At 39.9% G+C, this 21,110-nt stretch overlaps 1 protein-coding gene and 1 long non-coding RNA gene across 3 annotated transcripts in view; one reads left to right on the forward strand and one right to left on the reverse strand.

The window, feature by feature from the left end:
* The first annotated feature begins 11 nt into the window (after positions 1-11).
* On the forward strand, positions 12-20,825 carry LOC134299610 (uncharacterized). The gene is made up of 3 exons (XR_010006839.1): positions 12-187; positions 19,072-19,217; positions 20,638-20,825. It is a non-coding gene; the product is annotated as an uncharacterized LOC134299610 (long non-coding RNA).
* The window catches only part of ep300 (E1A binding protein p300), an 84,728-nt gene continuing 71,241 nt past the window's right edge, over positions 7,624-21,110 (reverse strand). For both annotated transcript variants that reach the window (XM_008110739.3, XM_062982891.1), the window contains exons 24-31: positions 19,626-19,776; positions 18,147-18,293; positions 16,203-16,316; positions 15,241-15,406; positions 14,192-14,356; positions 13,488-13,649; positions 11,609-11,890; positions 7,624-10,961 (exon numbers count right to left, since the gene is read on the reverse strand). In XM_008110739.3, coding sequence (XP_008108946.2) covers positions 8,730-10,961; positions 11,609-11,890; positions 13,488-13,649; positions 14,192-14,356; positions 15,241-15,406; positions 16,203-16,316; positions 18,147-18,293; positions 19,626-19,776 — 3,419 coding nt within the window. In that variant the 3' untranslated portion in view covers positions 7,624-8,729. The remainder of the gene's footprint in view (positions 10,962-11,608; positions 11,891-13,487; positions 13,650-14,191; positions 14,357-15,240; positions 15,407-16,202; positions 16,317-18,146; positions 18,294-19,625; positions 19,777-21,110) is intronic.

A 21,110-nucleotide genomic window follows, 5' to 3' on the forward strand; every position in this document is an offset into this window, starting at 1 on the left:
TCGCCGCCGCCAATGGGAAGAGAGGATCAGCGGTGACAGCGGAAACACTCTGAGAGAGGGAGCCACCAAAGCATTTCGGGAGTTGTATTCTTGGCATCGCGACGGGTGTTGAAGGGACGTTTGGAGGCGGTCCAACAATTCGGTTTTCCCCTTTGAAAGAAGAACGGCCAAAACGGAGTCCTGTTTTGTAAGAATGGCTACGAAGGGGGCAAAGGGAGGGAGGGAGGGAAATGTTACCTGCACTTTGTGTTCCACTTCACTGGCGTCATTTGCAATGGACATCATAAATAAACGAACAGCGAGGGCAGGCTGGATTAATTTGCCATTATTAACTCCCCTTTCTGAGGGAGAGGCATGGTCAGGCCTGAATCCCGCCCCACAGTGTAGGACTCATTTAATAATAACAACTCCAAAACCCAATATCGTTCACATGGTTTATTATTTTACTAACACAAAAATCCAGCATACACATCTCGTTTGCTGTGTCATAACTGTGCTTTTTGTGTCATTAAAATTATAAACCACGTGAACAATATTGGGTTTTTGAGTATTTGGAACTTTGGATAACAGCTTAGCAAAATACAAATAGTTATAGCAGAACTGAACTTAAATCAGGCAAAGTAGAATAATGTGTTGTCAAAGGCTTTCATGGCCGGGATCACGGAGTTGCTGTGAGTTTTCTGAGCTGTATGGCCATGTTGCAGAAGCATTCTCTCCTGACAAAACAACCTACAAACTATCTACAGACCCACTAAGAAAATCCAACGAATGCTACCTTCAGCAAAAGAAGAGGGATCCTCTAATCTCTGCAGGAGTCTGCCGTATACCATGCAGCGGTAGACAAGTCTACACAGAGACCAACACGCACAGCATTGCCCAAACATGAATCAAGGAACATGAAAGGCACTGCAGACTAACTCAACCAGAGAAATCAGCCATAGGAGAGTACCTGATGAACAAACCTGGACACAGCATATTATTTTTAAAAACTCTAAAATCAGGACAGTATATAAAATACACCACTCAGTAACTGGGGAATTCCAGACATGAATCAATCAGGGCCAGCTAATACTTCCTAACTAAGGATTCCCCCAAGCAGTAAGCAGCCAGACATTGAAGCTGAAAGCCTATTCAATGCCAATCAAGGCAGCCAATTGCAACATTCACATCTGCCTCAGACAGACAAGAGTTCTTTCTCCCATCCTGAACATTCCACAGATATATAAACCCTACTTGCCAATTTCCAACAGACCTCACAACCTCTGAGGATGCCTGACAGTGGCTCTAACAGGCATGGGCCAACTTTGGCCCTCCAGATATTTTGGACTCCAATTCTCACAATTCCTAACAGCCAGCAGGCTTTTAGGAATTGTGGGAGTTGAAGTCCAAAACACCCGAAGGGCTGAAGTTGGCCCCGGCCTGTTTCAGACTTTGTTAAATCAAAACACTTTTGTTAAATAAACCATACTATCATTTAGCCAGAAGGGGTGATGGTGGAAGCCAGGTAGAGAAGTCTTGAGAGTTGGGGGTGGTACAACACCACCACACACAAGCACCATGCCAAACTAATATTTTTGTTAGCAAAATGAAGCAACCTTACATTTCAGTTTTGTGGGAGAAAGGTGGGATAGAAAGAAATAACAGTACACTTAGCTCTGCTTTTCCTTCTGGTGGGTCTCCCTGTAGGACAGTTCGTTAGTGAACACCATCCCTTCCCTAAACTTCACCCACAACCGATTTGGGCCTATTTACAGGTCATGGTGAATTAAGTAGTTCGTAATGTGAATAGTTGTGATTAATGATATGGCTAGATTTGAAGCTTCATTTGGTCTGTGATGTTTATTTCAAATGCCAGAGACTCAGTCATAGCATATATTAGTATTAGAGATGCTACAGCTTCCTTTTGAGATTTATTCCCACCTTGGCTCTGATATTGCACTGTTTCAGTTGTGGTAGCAGAAACCATACCAATCCACCACTTGTCCAAAACTGTGTTCCTCCAGCTGTATTATTATAATTGTAATTATTATTGCAACTATCTTTAGATCTTGTCACTTTAGCCCAATGGGTCAAACTGTGGGTCCCAGATGTTTTGGCCTCCAACTCCCAGAAATCCCAGCCAGTTTACCAGCTGTTAGGTTGAGAACCACTGCTATAAAGGCCACAGTTGCCCTCTATACCTAAAGAAGCAAAACAATGAAAAGGGGGTCTTGCACTCCTATCAGACCTGAGCTAGTTATTTTGAAAAAATAATTTGTGGTAGTTACAGTACCAGCTCCCTCAATTACTGACACATATTTTGTTTTCTCATTAGTCAAAAACTGTTGGAATAATAAATATTTAAGAAATCAGATTGCTACAAGCTTCTTACTTTTGGTATAAAACATATCTAAGCACAGAGATCAAACTCCTCCCAACTATAACAACTAAATCAATTACAGCTACACCACAAAATAAGTGACATTAATGTATGATTTACAAGTATGAAGCAGTATGTATGTTCATTACTGAAAAAAGGAACTAAAAGCAAGCTATAGGTAATGGGTAATTTTCCAACTTTAGTTTATATGGATGGAATCCTATTGGTGACTCATGCTGCCTTAACTTCTATACCAGCATTTTCTTCTATACAGCAGGACCTAAACTGCAGCTAGTGCATATCAGCATTTTTGTGCTTGTAGAAGTAGGTATCCAGTATTTCCTTGCATAATGACCATCCTGTGTATAAATAAAATTTGAAGATACCAGGGTGCATCCAGTCAGTGGTCAGCAAGGACAAGAGGTTGCCGAGTCCTATGCAGCTACACAACTGCAGCTGGTGCATGCAGGCCTTTTGCTGCTCGTTTAACACTTGGAGTGGAGTGGAGGTAGGATGCCCTCATGCCTTCAAACTTGTGCTGTGCTACTAGTACCAGTGGAAACCCAGCAACGGTCTGTTGGTGGGAGATTTCTATTCCAGTGCACAATACAGGATCTCGGCCTATAGGTGCTGCTACTCAGAGCTAGGGAAAAAGCATGGGCTGTACAAATGGAACGATCTTAATACAGAAGCACTTAAATCAATGAAAAATCAAAGCTTTTAAAGTCATTGAACCTGCCTTTCCTCTCCTGTGTCAGTTGAGGAGTTATGATCATGCTGCTTCATTGAAGGATCTTGTTTGCATGTAGAACACAGTTCACTTTATATTTAACATAGGCAGTCCCCAAATTACAAACGTCCAACCCATAGTTAAAAATGAGAGAGACACAACAGGAAGTAAGAGAAATCTACATCTCGGAAGGGAAATTAACTTCTGAGAGTTATCCTGGAGAAAAGATGTCCCCACTGAAGCTTTATCACCAGTACTTGTTTCCACAAGCCACACTTTTCAAACTCCTAGTTATCACACAGTGTGAGGTGAAATCTTCTGAATATGGGCACAGACAGCAAAATAAATTCCACCAGGGTGTTAAATAGACTGAGAAGTTGAGTGGGCAGATCAAAAGACAACCTGGCAAGATGGCACTACATGGAAGAATCCTTCACCTTGTGTGACTGTGGAGCAGAACAAACAACTCCTCATATGTATGCTTGCCCACAATGCCCTGCCTCATGCACGGAGGAGTTGTTTAAAGCTACGGACAATGCAATTGCTGTTGCCCACTTTTGGTCTAAAACTATTTAGCTGTTTGTGATTCCTTTATTTTATCACTTTAAACTTATTATGCAATGCTTTTGACATGAAATAAATAAACCCTTTCCTAAGTTATCTAAATGTATGTATGTATATATGTATGCCTGTGTGTGAATTACACTTTTAAAATGTACCTGTTTCGATTTACATGGTAATTCAACTTAAGAACAAACCTATCCTGATTGTAACTTGGGGACTGCCTGTAGTGTGTTAGGTACGAACATTCCTGGAGAACTCAGGACTCCGTGGGGTTCATTGGTTGGACTTGCTTTCCTTGAGTCAAAACCTTTCCATACAGAAAGGTATTTGGCAGGTCTTCCTATAGATTGGCAATACTTTTTCATTTATCCAGTGTCTGTCAATGGCAGCATTGTCTTGAGTGGTCATACAGCACATTATATCTATATGCATGTTATACACATATACAAAAACGATGTCCTGATATTATGGCCCAGTTGGGAATAATGAAATATAGTCAATTAGATGCTGCTTCTTTCAAAGTTCTCCAATTCAGTACCGTTGGCCTTCCTATTATGTTATCTCTAGGTCCTTCAGTGAAACTATAGTCCATTGGAAGTTGACCAAGGTCAAACTGGAGGAATTAAGATTACTACAGAAATGTTCTCTCAATTTAAAAAAATGCAATTTCCTACATTTGTGGAGTCCTAACCCCTAATCCCAGAAAATGGGGAGCGGCTACTAGAATTAACTTCAATTTTCTATCTGTGTCTATCTGTTCTCCACATTTACCCCTCATAGAAAGAGAAGCTATGATTATACTCTCCTCCTTAGACATAACTTCATTTCAGGTAACTGTATTTTATCTAGGTATGTTTGAGACTTCAGGTTTTGCAGCACAAAATTACAACCTTAATTTCTACTTAACCAGGAATTAAGTATAGACCAGAAGCCATTAGGCATATTGTAATTGTACTGCACTAAGGCACACTAAAGAACTCAGCATTATTGCAAATTGCTGGTATATCTAGATCAATGACTCTGGGTACTCCCTGCTGTGCCATGGAAATTCACTGGTTGACCGTTGTGGAAATCACTCTCAGCCTCAGAAAAATCTTATGATAAAGTCATTATATTCAGAAATGACTTGAAGGTACACAACAACAGTAGTGCATCACATTGCTGATAATAAAGAAGCTGTATGCTTTGATATCCAGTCCAAGACAACCTAAGAATGATCATATCCAGTTTGACAGTATTTTCTATAAAGACTATACACTTCTAGCGTTTAATAATAAAAATATCCTGTAAAAGTACTGTCCCTTCAATGCACAAGATTACACTAAACCTGCGTCAGATTAACATATGTGCATTTTAAAAGGTATGATAAGGCAAGTATTTTCAGAGACTTAATTGCTGCATGAAAAGAAATTTGTATACCTATGATACATCCATCTGGATAATTCTGAATGTAGTTAAGTCAAGACTAGCTGGAAAGCTGTTTTACTTTTGATCCAGGATCATAAGGCACTTAAATTGAAATAATTTGCAGTCAATTGTGGAACTAGGATTGTAAGTTCTTCATGGGAGCTGCCTTGGGTCTCATATTGGGAGGCAGGCTGAATATAAATACTTGCCTTTTGACCTGAAGCTAACTTATTGATTTTGGACATTTACACTTAAGAGATTATAAAGCCATGCTCATAGTGGACTGTAGATAGAGGGTTCATTTTAAATTGAAATATTTGGCAACTACTAGCATACTACTACTTCTGCTTTATTGACTATTCTAAAGCCTTCGACTGTGTGGATCATAACAAACTATGGCGTGGTGGTATGGGGATACCAAGTCACCTTGTCTGTCTCCTGAGAAATCTGTGTGAAGACCAAGTAGCCACAGTAAGAACAGATCACGGAACATCAGACTGGTTCCAGATTAGGAAAGGAGTGTGACGGGGCTGTATACTTTCCCCTACCTATTCAACTTGTACGCAGAACACATCATGCGACGTGCGGGGCTTCACGATTCCAAGGCCGGAGTTAAAACTGCTGGAAGAAACATTAACAACCTTAGATATGCAGATGATACCACTCTGATGGCCAAAAGTGAGGAGGAGCTGAGGAGCCTTATTATCAAGGTGAAAGAAGAAAGTGCAAAAGCTGGGTTGCAGTTAAACGTCAAGAAAACCAAGATCATGGCAACTACACCTATTGCTAACTGGCAAATATAAGGAGAAAACGTGGAGGCAGTGACAGACTTTATATTTCTAGACGCGAAGATCACTGCAGTTGCAGACTGCAGCCAGGAAATCAGAAGACGTCTACGTCTTGGGAGGTGAGCAATGGCCAACCTTGACAAAATAGTGAAGAGCAGAGACATCACACTGGCAACGAAGGTCCCCATAGTCAAAGCAATAGTATTCCCCGTAGTAACCTATGGATGTGAGAGCTGGACCATAAGGAAGGCTGAGCGAAGGAAGATAGAAGGTGCTGAAGGAAAATCCTGAGAGTGCCTTGGACCGCAAGAGGATCCAACCAGTCCATCCTCCAGGAAATAATGCCCGGCTGCTCACTGGAGGGAAGGATATTGGAGGCAAAGTTGAAGTATTTTGGCCACATCATGAGGAGACAGGAAAGCTTGGAAAAGATCATGATGCTAGGGAAAATGGAAGGAAAAAGGAAGAGAGGCCGACCAAGGGCGAGATGGATGGACGGTATCCTTGAAGTGACTGGCTCGACCTTGAAGGAACTGGGGGCAGCGACGGCCGACAGGGAGCTCTGGAGTTGAATGGTCCATGAGGTCACGAAGAGTCAGAAACGACTAAACGACTGAGCAGCAGCAGCATAATGGAACTCTGTAAAAAAAACTATACACTGATAGTTGCTGAAGATTTCCATTTTTAAGAAGTACAATTACTATATTTCTAGAATACATTTATGTACTAACACCTTTGCTATTGTTTGGGAGTGAGGCTTTATGACTAGTAATTAATATAATATTTGAGCATTATAACAAAATGTATAATATTACGCTTCACCTTGTGAAACAATTGGGTGTTTAGCCTATTTCTCTGCCATTCCAAAACGAAACTCTGCCAGCACTAGGTTTCAGAATCTAAATACAGAATGAAAGCCTGACTTTGGTACTGAGCCAATCCACAAAAGGATACAAGAATCTGAGAATCATTGAGAAAACCATCTTTACCATTTGCCAGATTGTGAGTCGCCCTGAGTCCCTTTGGGTGAGAAGGGTGGCATAGAAATTATGGAAATAAATAAATAAATAAATAAATAACCAGTTTGCATAGGCACCATCTATGTATTAGTACTTAACATGAAAACTTCCTTACATCCTTAGAATTACCCAAATGAGCAGAAACGAAAATGATTCTGCAGATTCCTTATTTCATTAGGTGTAGCTAGATATTATTCTACCTAAGTGAGATGGCATGAAAAACTTTAAGTGTTGTCACTTGATAAAGTCTTCAATTTTCACAGCATTCTTCTGAGGAAATCAAAGCTGCTACTGACACACTGACAATATATTTCTGATGCACCTGAAATTTCAATTATATCCTAACTCTTCAAGAATCTGCTGAATCATGAATTGGTATAATCCAATGTTACAAGAGTACTTAATATCTTATTCTGTTTCGATGTCTACAACACAAAAGCATGTTCTGATAGTGTACTTGAAAATGAAGTACTATCTAAATTATGCAGACAGTATCACACTTGGCTATTTAAAAACTCTTATAGTTGTGTAGTTGTGCAAGTGGAAGCAAATTCAGAGGTATGTAAATCTGACACTATAATCTTCATTACAGCCTAAATACGCATCTTTAAAAAAAACCCAACAACCAAACAAAACAATATTATACATGAAATAGATTTCCACAAATTGTTTTTGCAAAAGCATATCATCTTCTTTCCCCCATTTTAAAATAAGTATCAATAGTAGGGAAAGAAGGGAAGCATTAAAAAAAACCAGTCTGTCTCACACAGTTTATTTAACAATAGGTAATAAGAAATCAATTAACAGTCTATACAGTGATCGAAAGTTCATATTTATAAGTAATCAACTTTAATTGCATGATTTACAACATTTTGAGGGTTTTTTGCTTTCTATTTTCAAGTTTTACAGAAAATGGAAGAGGAGGAAAAGGATGGGGAGGGAAAGAGAAAGCAAGCATAAAGAAGAAACCCCAGGGATTTTCTCTCAGGTTAAAATTATACCCTTGGAATGGTTTCTTACCCTCTTTATTTTTCTTTTGTTAGATGTAAAAATAACAAAAAAATTCTTTCAAGAAAACAAACCACAATATATATACTACATCCATTTGGCAGCTGCCCCCATGTATTTGCAAAAAAGTTGTTTTCTCTCTACATGTACAAATTTTAATACTTGAAGTTTAAGCTCAGACTCTGGTATAGAAAATTCTTGGAGGACAAAAGTAGACATTGGGAGGGAGACCGGGTTACTTAATAATTTTACAGTTTTTAAAAGAACTGACATCTTTCCAACCAAAGAGGAAAAAATTGTATTTATCTTTAATATATATTTATATATATATATATATATGCACTGTATTTTAAAGCAACATTCACCCTTTTTGTCCTCCAGTTGTAGGCAATGTTCCGTTTTGTTTTGTTTTTTGCAGTAGACATGAGGAAAAACAGAATAGGGGGAAAAGTTAACCATCTGCTTCAGTAAATTATAACTATCAATATTACATATTTTCATTAATTTAAAAAAAATAAAACCTAATGGAGGCTAGAGAAGGAAGTCATTTAGTCAGCAGCCAAATAACTGCCCCCCTCCCAAGCACCTCCCCAACGCACGCGAAGGGAAAACAAAAACAAGAAAAAGGACTGGTTATGAGCCCAGCCATAACAAAAATATATTTTCTTTGTATTCTATTGTCCCTCAGGTTCATTTAGTTGGTTTTGTAGTTTTAAAACCACAAACTACTGCTGCAGAATTCAGATGTATTCCAGGGAAAAATGTTCTGCTAAGAAAGATTAAAAAAAATTGTCTTCAGTACAAAAAGTCTTGAGAAAATAAGTTTTTTTGCTCCCAAAATGCTACAATGTGTTTTAGTGTATGTCTAGTGTACTCTGTGAAAGATTTGAGTTTAAGTCTGAATTATCTGAGCTGAGTCCCAGTTCTGTGGCACTTGCACCATGGAGACCCGCCATGCCTGGATTATTTGCAAGCTGAGAAAGCATTGCACTCTGGTCCGGGCTGGCAAAGTGCCCTTGATCCATGGGGTTAGCCTGGGCAGCTACCAGTCCTGGATGTGGGGAGCTGGTCTGTGGGGAGACGTGGTGGGGAGAAGGTTGTGGTTGCATTCGAGGGGAAGGGCTGGAGTGGGGAGGCTGGGACTGGGGCCGCGGTGAGGGGACAGGCTGTGGCGAACGCACTTGGTTGGTGAGTGACGATGGGATCTGCTGGCCTTGTATGTGTGGGGACTGGGCCTGGTTTGGGAGCATGTGCTGCTGAGGACTCATGGGATTGGGCTGAGCTGGTGATCCCATCTGCTGCTGGAGTAGTCGCTGCTGGAAAGCCTGCTGCAGACTCGATCCTGTTTCTGCGCTCATTGCTTGTGGAAGCTGGCTCATTTGTCCCATGTTTCCTTGCTGCAGCTGCTGCATGTGGTGTTGCATCCGCTGCTGCTGCTGTTGGGGGTATCCAACTCCCTGCGGCTGTTGGAACTGGTTATGGTTGGCCATGCCGGGACCCAACCCAGGGCCTGCGCCTTGCTGCTGTTGTTGCTGCTGACGCTGCTGCTCCATCATTTGATGCCGCCTCATTAAGAGGTCCCGGAACTGCATGTTCATTGGCTGTGCCTGAGGATTCATTCCACCCATAGCCTGCTGGGGTGGAGGCTGCTGAGGTGGTGACTGCTGAGGCATGCTGGGCCTCTGAATGCCTGCTTGCATTGGATTCATGTTTTGCATGGCTGGATTTGGGTGCACACCTTGCTGCCCTGGCATAGCCTGTTGCTGCTGCAGCCCTGGTTGCCCCTGAGGCATTCCAGGTTGCCCTGGCATGCCCTGTGGATTCTGGTTCCCAGCATACTTGGCAGCCCGCTGCTTGATGAAAGCAGCTAAGAGTTGAGGGTTGGAATGCAGGATGTTAAGCACCTGCTGCTGCTGCATGGGAGAGCTGGGAGACCTGAGAGTCCGCAGCAGGTTTTGTAAGGCTGCCTGGGGCAGAGGACTTGCTTTCGACTGAGCTGCACCTGGTACTTGACCCATTCCTGGCTGTGGGGACATATTGATCGGCTGCCCAGGCTGGGCCATTGACATCATCGATTGTCTCTGCATTCCCTGCTGCAGTTGCTGAGGCTGAGGCAACCCTCCCTGGGCCCAAGCTGGCTGTTGCTGAATTCCTGTTGGTCCCATCCCTTGATCTATGTGGCCACCGGGACCCCTGGCCATCTGAGGTGGTGTAACACTCATGGGCTGTATCGGATTCATTTGGGCCATCTGGTTTGGGTGTTGAATTGGCCTCTGGAAGAGAGGAACATGAGCCATCTGCCGCTGGTGATCTGCTACTCGTTGTATCTGCATGGCTATTTCTACCGCAGCTGCAGGAGGGCCCTGAATAGGCGGCTGAGCAGTCTGAGGAGTTGTCGGAGGAGTTACCTGGTCACCGGCCTTGCCTTGAGACACAGTTCCAGGAGGCTGAATTCTTGAAATATTAAATGGAGACATGTTATTGGGAGGCTGCGGCTGCGGCTGTGGCTGTGAGGCAGGCTGGGGTGGAGGCTGCGGCTGCGGGGTCTGAGGGGTTGGTGGCTGCTGTCCTGTAGGAGTTGTTGGCGTAGCTGGTGTTGGTGAAGGCAACCCCTGCGGCTGACCTACTATGCCGGTCCTCTGCATGCTTGCCATCCTCCTGCGGAGCATCTGAGCTTGCTGCAAACGGTGCTGAAGCTGTTGCTGACGAAGCTTGTGTTTGATGTTGAGGCAGAAGGGCACTGGGCACTTGCTCTCCTGGCAGTGCTTAGCATGGTAGCAGCAAAGGGCAATAAGCTGCTTGCAAATTGGGCACCCTCCGTTGGTTTTGCGCTTGCAGCCTTTAGTGTGCTGCACAACCCTTTTCATCTTCTGACAGGACGGCAGTGAGCAGTTGGCATTGCGACACTGGCAGGCATGCACCAGAGACTGAATGCAGCGTTGGATGCTCAGGCGGCGGGAATCCCCAGGGCTCTGCGTGGTGGCTGTCTGTTGGTTGTTGCTCTCGTCATCAATACCAAGACCCAGTTTCTCCATCTTGTGCTCATGGTTTTTAGTGTTATAGCAGGTGATGCAGAGGTCATAATCCTAAAAACAGAGATGAATAATAAAAAACTGTCCAACATCAATGCATTGCTTCTGTCAGCCATTTCAATCGGATAATGAAGAATCTTTCAAACAACAAAATGGCTGAAACACCTGGAGCTAGACATTATTTTACTTAATGTAAGCATCTATGTCCAAAGGCAACAGAAAATATGGTCTGATCACCTGAAAATGGATACCCACTGTAAAATTATAAGTTTGATACAATTGTCTCATGGCTATGGACTCCTGAGATTGATAATTTTGTGATGTATTTAGCCATGGCAGTTGAAGCAGTGTCAGACTGTTGTCATTCTACAGTGTAGATAACACCCCAATGGAAGAATATTTCATTATTACTATACAATGATCAAGGAAATGTAGTACAAAACAGGGTTAATACAAAGCAATACAAGTGAATGTCTACTATGAATGCCAAGAAAAGGCAGTTTAGCAGTAATTTCACACTTGTCATCAAATAGACCTTGCTACAGAAAAGAAAAAAAGTAAACACCTGGGTAGAGAAAAAGCTTGGAAATGTTATTTTTTTGGAGTACACAACTCAATCTCCCAGCTAACCTGATGACAGGCCATATTAAACACTTGAAGGCTAAAGAACTTTCAACACTTTCAATATAGGCCAGACATACCTCACAGACTGTGCAATGCCATCTTGTCTCCACATGGTGCTTGCACTCATTGCAGGTATAAACAAATCGGTCCTGACTCTGTGTGTGTAGCTCTACCAGCATACACATAGTTGACCACATTGCCCTTCGTAGTGAAGAAAACTCAAGGTGTTTATCTCTAGCAAGGGTAAGGAAGGCATCACGCCCATCCATTAAGTCACATGGAATAAGTGGGTCTGGTTCAATAATGGGAGGCAATGAATTAGCTTGAGGGCCAGCAATGAGACGGATCACAAAGAATACCTGAAAAAGAAAAGAGCCAGTTGAAATTCTATTCTTTGGATAGGCAGGGCAATACTTTCACTCTTAGCTACATAATACTTGCTGTTTTAGAGACAGTAACTTCAGTGTGAAATGTCTGGAAGAAGTCAATAATGTAAGGATGAAAAACAGATCACAAAGCTTTGCATTTTGTTAAACATTTATTAGAGCAAGCAATGATCTCATAACTAGGAGCAAAACACCCTTGTATATTAAATGAACCTTGAAATGTGTAATCTTAATAATCCAGTCACAAACAACAGCAAAAAAGCAAGACCGACAGAGACATAAGTAAAGTTACTATAGTTTTGTGTTACAGGGTGCTTGAAATGGTGAAATACTCAGTTTTGTTTTGGCTGGGAGGGGTGGGGTGAATGTACTCTAGTCCAATACCTAACCAACATATCTATATATATAAAAGAGTGATGGCATCAGGGCAGTGGACAAAACAACAAAACTACAGGCCCCCCAACCTCAAAATTTGACAACACAACCCATCATCCACGGCTCTAGGTTGATACAACAAAAAGAAAAGAAAAATAAAGTCCTAATTACAGGGAGAGGAATAATAGTTTTTATCCAATTGCTGCCAGTTTGAAGGCTAAGCTCCACCCACTTGGTCTCCTAGCAACCTACTCAGCCCAGGGGACAGGCACAGTTAGGCCTCACTTAGGCCTCTTCCACAGATTATCAGATTTTAACTGGATTATATGGCAGTGTAGACTCAAGGCCCTTCCACACAGCTATATAACCCATTTAGAATCTTATATTATCTGCTTTGAACTGGATTATCTTGACTCCACACTGCCATATAATCCACTTCAGTGTGCATACTAAACATAAAGACAACCATACAACAGACATTAAATACCACCACTACCTCAACAATTTCTCACCAACACCACCAGACAACGCCACAGCAACGCGTGGCCGGGCACAGCTAGTTCGATCTATAATTTCATAACCTTATTTATCAGAACAAAATGAAGTCAGGGTAATTTAACCACTCTAGTGACTCTACAACCAAAGCAATGCCCCCATGTGATCATAAGTCTATGCTACTGTAACCCTTTTCTCTCTTTTCTTTTGGTCTATTTATTTAAATTATAAACTGATGAATATAGTTTCTACTGTTCATGCTATACAATACCTCAGAATTTGGCAAACGTGTTCCAGTTAGAAATTTATAAAAGATAGCTTTTTAACAGCCACAGAAATTCCTTTTATTCCTTAAATTCTCCAGGGAATCAATTTGCTTCATTTTTAACTTATTTAATATAAATGGAAACATATGTGCTACACTTGTTATTTTCAAAATGTGTCAAATAGCATCTTTCACCTCGGTTTGTCTGCATGTTTGTGTTTGTAGTATTTTTCTCATTTAAAAATTACATTCACTGAAATCTCAGATCACTGGATTGAATTAGTAATGGATTCAACTTGTCTAGCTGCACATTAGAAGAGAATTCATATTTGTCCATCAGCTTTACTCAGATGGTGTATGCTACATTTATTTTAGATTTGTAACATGTTACCTTCTTTCAAAACAGTCACTGAAACTTTTTGCATTTGTTCTTACCTCCTTGTGCTTCTCCATAGTGGCATACAGTTTCTGGGAAAGGTCATTGGAGACATTGGGCATTCCAGGCTTCTTTTTATTTCCACGGCTCAAGCTACTCTTATTTTTGCTAGTCTTTTTGTTATTCTTCTTTTTGGCATTTTTGCTATCTCCTTTGCTAACCTGTAAGAGAATCAAGAATTCAGTCAAGTGTGAAAATAGAAAGATATAGGAGTTTACATTATCTTAAAAACTATACTATAATAATACTATCTAACAGCAGGAACATAACAAACATTCGTTAGGCCACTAGCCACAAAATCCACTGATAAGAGAGCCCAAGAAGCCAAATGGAGCCAAACAAAGGTAAAGATTGGGACACGGAACATCCTTTGGGACATTTTGACAAGGAATTCCTCTCTGCATTCATTACTGGGGAATGTAAATGGGAAAGTGCTATTTCACTCATGTCTTGCTAATGGGTTTTTTAAAAAGCACTCGAGTAACTGTCTGTGTTAACAGAACATTGAATCTATCCTTGTCTTGCTCCAGCAACACATTTCTTATGTTCTTAATGTAAGTAACAAGGGATTTAGTCCTGTGCTCGGTCTTATTAGACAACTTACTTAGTGATTCTGGAAAGTGGGACTTTTTGTTTTTTGTGCAGGTTCCTAATATTCAGATTTTACCAAAGAAAGGATAGCTAGCATAAAATGTTTCCTTACATCAGTGCTCTCATTGCTAGTGTTCTCTTCTCTCTTCCGCTCCTCCTCCTCTTGTTCTAGCTCCTTAATGCTTTCTTCTAGAACATTTGGCCAAAAATCTCCCTCAAAGTAAGGCAGCTCTTTTGCACTTGTTAGACGGTCTTCTGTTGCCTGCTTAAAAATATCCTGCAACACAAAATGATTAATCAGTACAAGACATACAAAAGACAGTACCAAGCTTAGAAACATTCTGAGGCATACAGTTAGCCCTCCATATCCATAGGTTCTGCAGCCATGGATTCAACCAACCATGGCTCTAAACTATTATTTTGCTGTGCACCAAACCCTATGCTGATGTGCAGGTGCTACCCTGCTATTTCACAGATTGTGTTGTTGAAGGTTTTCATAGCCGGAAACTGTTGGAAACTAGGCAAGTGGGGTTTATATATCTGTGGAAGGTCCAGGGTGGGAGAAAGAACTCTTGTCTGTTTGAGGCAAGTGTGAATGTTGGATTTGGCCACCTTGATTAGCATTGAATGGCCTTGCAGCTTCAAAACCTGGCTGCTTCCTGCTTGGGGGAATCCTTTGTTGGAATATGTTAGCTGGCCCAGATTGTTTCCTGTCTGGAATTTCCCTGTTTCATACTTAAAGAAAACAGGAAATTTAAAGAGGGGATTATATCTAGCCTCCCCATTTTGTTTAGACTATACTCCAAATTCTTAGCTTAACCCACTGTAAGTGACTACCCAAACTGGAATGTGGTCCTGAGTCAGTAAGTTTTCCTTTCCCTGGCTAACAGTTTGTTTTGGGATTTTTTACAGTGGGGTTATGGGAAAGGTACATTTTTTTCTGTCTAGCAAACAATTTTAATAATGTCTTACTTCTGTATTGGGAGAAAAGAGGGATATAAATAAAATAAAACAATAACTTTTCAAATATTACATTTTAAGTAATACTGGATATAAAAATGATGATTTCAAAAACATTTCCAATATTTTGGAAATAAACCTATTCCAGTATGAAGAGGGTATAAAGACCAAAGGGGACACTATGTTCAATTCACAACAAACCTTATAATCATGGACTATGCGCTCTGACACAGACTTATCCAACATCTTTTTGTACCATTCCTGCAGTCGTTTCGGTTTGGGTATCTTTTGGTCAGGTGGATGACAATGGAAAATGTAATCATCTCCTTCACTAGGTGGGCAGGCCCAGATATGTCCAGTTGTATATCTAATAGTGTTTAAAGAAAACAAAACCATTATTAGAACCAGTAGCAATGCTATCTCACTGAGTTGCTAGCACATTTATCTAGCTCTTCAGAAGCAAGATTTCTTCTTTTGCAATAGGTCTGGGAAAACTGTACTCCCACCAAAAAACAAGTTGTTTCTCCCCTCAAACCAGAAACACTCAGATATCCATTTCTGGACACACACACACACACACACACATCGCAAAAGTAATCTTTTGTAAAGCAAGATCTCTTATCTTGCTTTAAAGAGAAATGGCTGGTTCTAGAGGATACCAGGAATATAATTATTCTTTAAAAAGAATAGTAAAAACATACTGTTTTTCAGGCAGCAGCATCCAAGGGCTGCAAAAATGGGTAGGAGGGTGCATGCAGCCTACATGTTCCTCATTCTTATTGTACAACAACTAGCAAAATCGGAGGTAACATGCCAAATGTTTCATCCGAAGACTTTAGCTACTTCAGATATTTTCAAATGATTCACTTGTTTTCTATGACAGCAGTCAGAACAACTACTCACTCTGCTAACAAGACTACATTTGTAAGTCAGTAGTTTGGGAACTGTTCCTCTGCTATAATGCCATCTGGGCAGTCAATACGTCATGGATAATTTGACGTATTGACTGCCCTCAAAATGCACTCTACAGTTGTAACAAATAATCTTGCCTTGAAATTCTTACTCTGCACTTCTGGTATACCATTCAAGGCGCATTTACATTAAAATGCAACATCTTCAATCAATTTTGATATTACAGACACTAAGAAATAAGATAAACTTACCCCAACTTCTTGACATATTCTAGGTATCCTATTAGTATTTCATGATATACAGCAGTCCTCAAGCATTTAGGGCGGAAGAAATGAACACTGTCAAGGTATGATATGTATACTCGTCTAGATAAAGAACAGAGATAGCTTCTAAGTTTCAGCTGTCACCATTTTCCAATGTTCAAATATTTTTATATTCTTTTTTAATATTTGAAGTATGAAGGCAAAAAATACCACTTGTGTAAAGGTGAAATTAATCCTTGAGAAACTTACTCTCTTTTGTATTTTTTTCTTTCGTTTAGCACTGACAAGAAAGCCGTTTCCCTACTCCAGTCTATGCTTTATACATTAGAGTCGGCCTGCAGCTTTTGAGGGTTTCTCACAAATTTGCAATTTTGTAGCTGCCTCTACTACTGGCCTCCAGACCTTCCTCCTACTGCATCCTAGGACAATGACATTGATGCAGTGTTGTCATCCTCTTCCTCTGCCTCTTTTTCCACCAACAACCCCTGCAGCCCATGATGCCTCTGATCCCTCAGACTCCAACAGGCAATGTAAAACCGAGGCCAGTTAAAATGTGTGTGTGTGTGTGGGGGGGGTAGTTGATATTGCCATGAAAGTTGAGGGCCTACTGTATATATAGCAATCTCACTTTTGAAGTATGTAAAATACAGCTGACTTGAACACAAAGAAAAATCATGGTTGAGATTTAGGAGAGTGAACTTTCAAAGGAACTGTTTGGTCTGATCTAATAAATGGATGTTTGCATTGGATTCGCAACATGGATGAAACTGCTTTCCAAAGCTGCTGCTAACCACAAGTTCCAGTCTGGACAAAATACAAAACTATGACTTGCCTGAAACAAGAAAGGTAACTGTACAAGGAGAAGAGGAGAAGGAATGTGCAATGACAAATAATGTGGACTTCTTCAGAATTAATGTCAAAACATAGTTGGTGTTTGGACTAAACTAACAGACATGATGAACAGCAATGATTTCTCTAGTAATCAAGTCCTAAAAAAGTTACTATCAGATAAGCAATTCTCCAATGTAAATTCCTATTAATCTATTTCAGTATAAAGCATTCTCTCCCTCCCTCCCCCCCTCTCTCTCCAGCTTTTCTCCTTTGGGTGGGACTCGAAAGCGGCATGCATGGCTAAAACAGCAAATGACATAGCATAAAAAATTCAACAAAGAAGGGGGTGCCTTGTAACCCCTTCAAGACAAGCCAAACTATTTATTTTAACATAAATTTCCAGTTTATCCGATGCACTAGAGTACAATATTCAATCCACAGTATTCAAGGGAGTGGTTTGGTAAATGTGTGGTCAAGGGCCCTCAAGAACCTTGGCCACATAAAGGTAAGCCATGTATCTCACTATCCTTCAGCTAAACCACTCTGACTCCTTGGTTGCAGCTTTGCAGCAAATGTCTACATGCTCTAGCTGAGTTTTTTCCAAGAAGGAGAGAGAAAAATTGTTGTGGAGCTCTGCTGCCAATTATCAGTAGGAACCTGTCCCTTTTCTGCCTTTCTCAAGGAAAAGGTGTTGATGAAGGGATCACAAAGACTTCCTCTGTTGTTAAGATGGAAGCACTTCTACTGTGATGATTGGAGAACAAACCTGGTGACCAAAATGTTTGGCTAGGCCACCAAGGCCAGGCAAAAAACACACAGGTCCCACAAGATAATCATGTAAAGGTACAAGAATCTGGTATAACAACAACACTTAAAAAAGAAACGGGAGACAATAAAGTATTTTACTATAAGTACACAGAGCACACATATATTACACAATTAAAATGTACTAAATCAGAAAAGTCTTGCCTTCAATAATAAATCTGACAGATGTAGTTGAGTTGAGCAGACATATTCATGTGTTTCTTAGAAGCCTGAAATCTATATCAAGCAATAATATACTATTAAAAGAATAAATGTTATCCAAATGTAGTTCCTTACCTCTGGTTGGGCTGAGGGCAGTCTGACCCATATTCCTGAACGTGCATTCCAAAAAAGCACAAATCTACACCATCAATCTCCTCAAAAGCAAAGAGGGCTTTTGTTCGATAAGGGAACTGTTCTGCCATCTCTCCACTATCTACAAACCTGCAAAATAGAAAATGAAAAAAATTAAGGCTCTTTTAAAAAGCAAACGTGATACAATTAAATAAACACATTTAATAAAGTGTCACAGAATTTTAAAATGGCTATTAGCTCACATATGTGTTTTAACAACTACTTTATATTTTAATTATTTATTGTTATAACTCAGACATTTATTATCTCAAGTAACTGATACTCAATGGAAAGGGAATAGATAACATTTTTTCATTAAAAAGTTATAGATCAACATAAAAATTTAAATATTGTTTTCTCTTCCATTTGTTAGGAAGGAGGGAATAATATTGTTTACTAAACATTAATAGTCAATTAAATCATCTTATGAGCACATCTGATCAATGCAACTTAAGATACTCCTGGATTTTGCTCTGAACCTGAAAACCTAGGTTTCAGAAAGGACCAAGCATGCTTTTGTTAGCACACTAGCTAATTAAAGCTAGTGCGCCAACTGTGCCTATTCCTGGAGAAGTCGGATCTGGCCACAATGATATATGCCTTGGTAACATCTTGGTTGGACTACTATAAAGAACTCTACATGGTGCTGCCTTGAATGCTCAGAAACTTCAGTTGGTCCAAAGAATGGCAGCCAGGTTACCAACTGAGAGTAGCTGCAGGGAACATTCAACTCCCTTGTTGCAACAGCTCTACTGATTGCCAAATCATTTCTGGGCACAATTCAAAGTGCTGGTTTTGACCTATGAAGCTCTGTACACTTGGGTCCAGGTTATTTAAAATAACATATCTTTCTTTATTAACCTTTTAGAATACTTCAATCATATGGAGAGGACCTTCACTCCGTCGCACCAAGGTTTGGGTGGCTGCCCCCAGACTCTGGCACTCCCTCCCTGAGGAGACCAGCATGGCTTCATACCTGCTTGTAGGCAGGTAGAGACATTCCTCTGCAACCAGGTATTTTCTAATGCATTTTAATATTCAATGGTTTAATGACACAAATTGTTTAATTTTTATTTTTATGCTTATATTTTAATGTCTTATTATAATAATTATTTATGTGTATTTATACCCCACTTTTTGTCTGCCAAAGAAGATACAAAGAGCAAATCAAAACATTTACATTGATTTAATTTAAATTGTTTTATATCTGTTGTTAGCTGTCCTTAGTCCCCATATTGAGAGAAAGACAGGATAAAAATAAAATAAAATGAAAATAAAGAGATACTATTGATGAAAATAATACTACCAATACTCTTCCTATTATCAATAAAATAAATAATTTGCATTGCCTACATATTAAAACAGAATGATTCAAAGAACAGATTACATTGGTTTATGTCTTAAAAGTAATAACAACAATACCTTGCTTTCATTCCTGGCTTAACTTCTACAGTTTTTTCTGAAGTATGAACCACCCTAACTATGACTTCGCCTGACTCAGGATGATTTTGTCTTCTCAGGAACTCATTAACTCTGTTCTCCAAGAATGTACCAAGTCTTGTAGTTGGCAACCCTGTATAAAAAGCATTAATATACTGTTAAACAAATAACCCATAATCAGAATAGCCTGTGCAAGTATGCCCTTAACTCACAATCTCACCAATTATTTGCTGATTAACTTCTGACCCTCAGTTTCTCAATTAAGGGCTGAGAATGGATCTGTTATTGCAATACCACTATTCAATACACTCAATATTGTGTAACTTCCAAATATGCTCACTATGAAAAATGATGTTTTTAGCAATTGCCTAAAGGAAGAAAGGTAAATTTTAAAACCCTAAAGCACAGGAAAGTCCTTTGCTGTTGCCAAAAGTGGGTAGCCTATGTTTCTGAGAAATGCACAAGGAAGGAATAAAGGCAATAATCTTCTCACGGTCTAAGACCTCTGGATTTATTCACCATGACAAGAAGACTTTTCTTTGAGCTAACAGACTACCTAGTGGAAGAAAAGATACTGGTAGACATCTCCACAAAAACACTGTATATACTGTAGTAAAATTTGTCTTTAGGAATCAAGAAAGGAATTTAAACTCAAACTACACACAAGAAAAGTAGCTTCCCCAGCTGGGTTCTCAATGATTCCAATAAATCCAGGAAGCTTTAATTATGGAAAAAAGCAAACAGATGTTGTAGCTCATCAATCTCATATGGTGGGTTTGTTCCCTTTTTAGAAATATGGAATTGAAGAATAAGATTCTTGAATAGTTTTAATATCTTCCACATTTCAAGGATGTATGGAAAACTGGGCCTCCTAATTACACCTTGTCAGAATAAGTTACCAAGAAGTAACCAACAATCATGGATTTGTATGTTATTCCCAGGTTTTCATTATAAAATAACCAAATGCTTATATGTCCATTTTATTCCACAACAGAATATGTTCCTGAAAGGATGATGTTATTGGACATGTGCTAGTAGTATAACTGGAACTTCTCTGATCAACAGAATATTCTTCAACAGAGTCAACAGCTTAAGGGGAAGGAGCGTGTAGTTCACATTATCCTGTGTCAATTAGGCTGTAGTCCAATGTGTTACTTGGCATTAAAATCAAATGAATTTAAAGGACATTACTGCCAATTCCGCAAAACACATCAACCTGTGAACTTAATCAGATGGCCAACAAAGGTCAAATGTTCCTAAAGTCTTTCAGATATTGATATCAGGGAAAGGGTCTTCTCAATTGCTCCATCTAGGCTCATTCCAAAAGAAAATTACTTTTTAGGAACATGTATATTATATTTTACTGTTTAAACTCCCCAGGAAACTGTATTAATTGGCTAGACTGAACATTAACTTTAGTCTGCCATTTCTGTAGTTTGACTTTTATAAGATGATTCATGCTGTTTT

Source organism: Anolis carolinensis, chromosome 5 (assembly GCF_035594765.1).
Source record: "Anolis carolinensis isolate JA03-04 chromosome 5, rAnoCar3.1.pri, whole genome shotgun sequence".
NCBI lineage: Eukaryota > Metazoa > Chordata > Lepidosauria > Squamata > Dactyloidae > Anolis > Anolis carolinensis.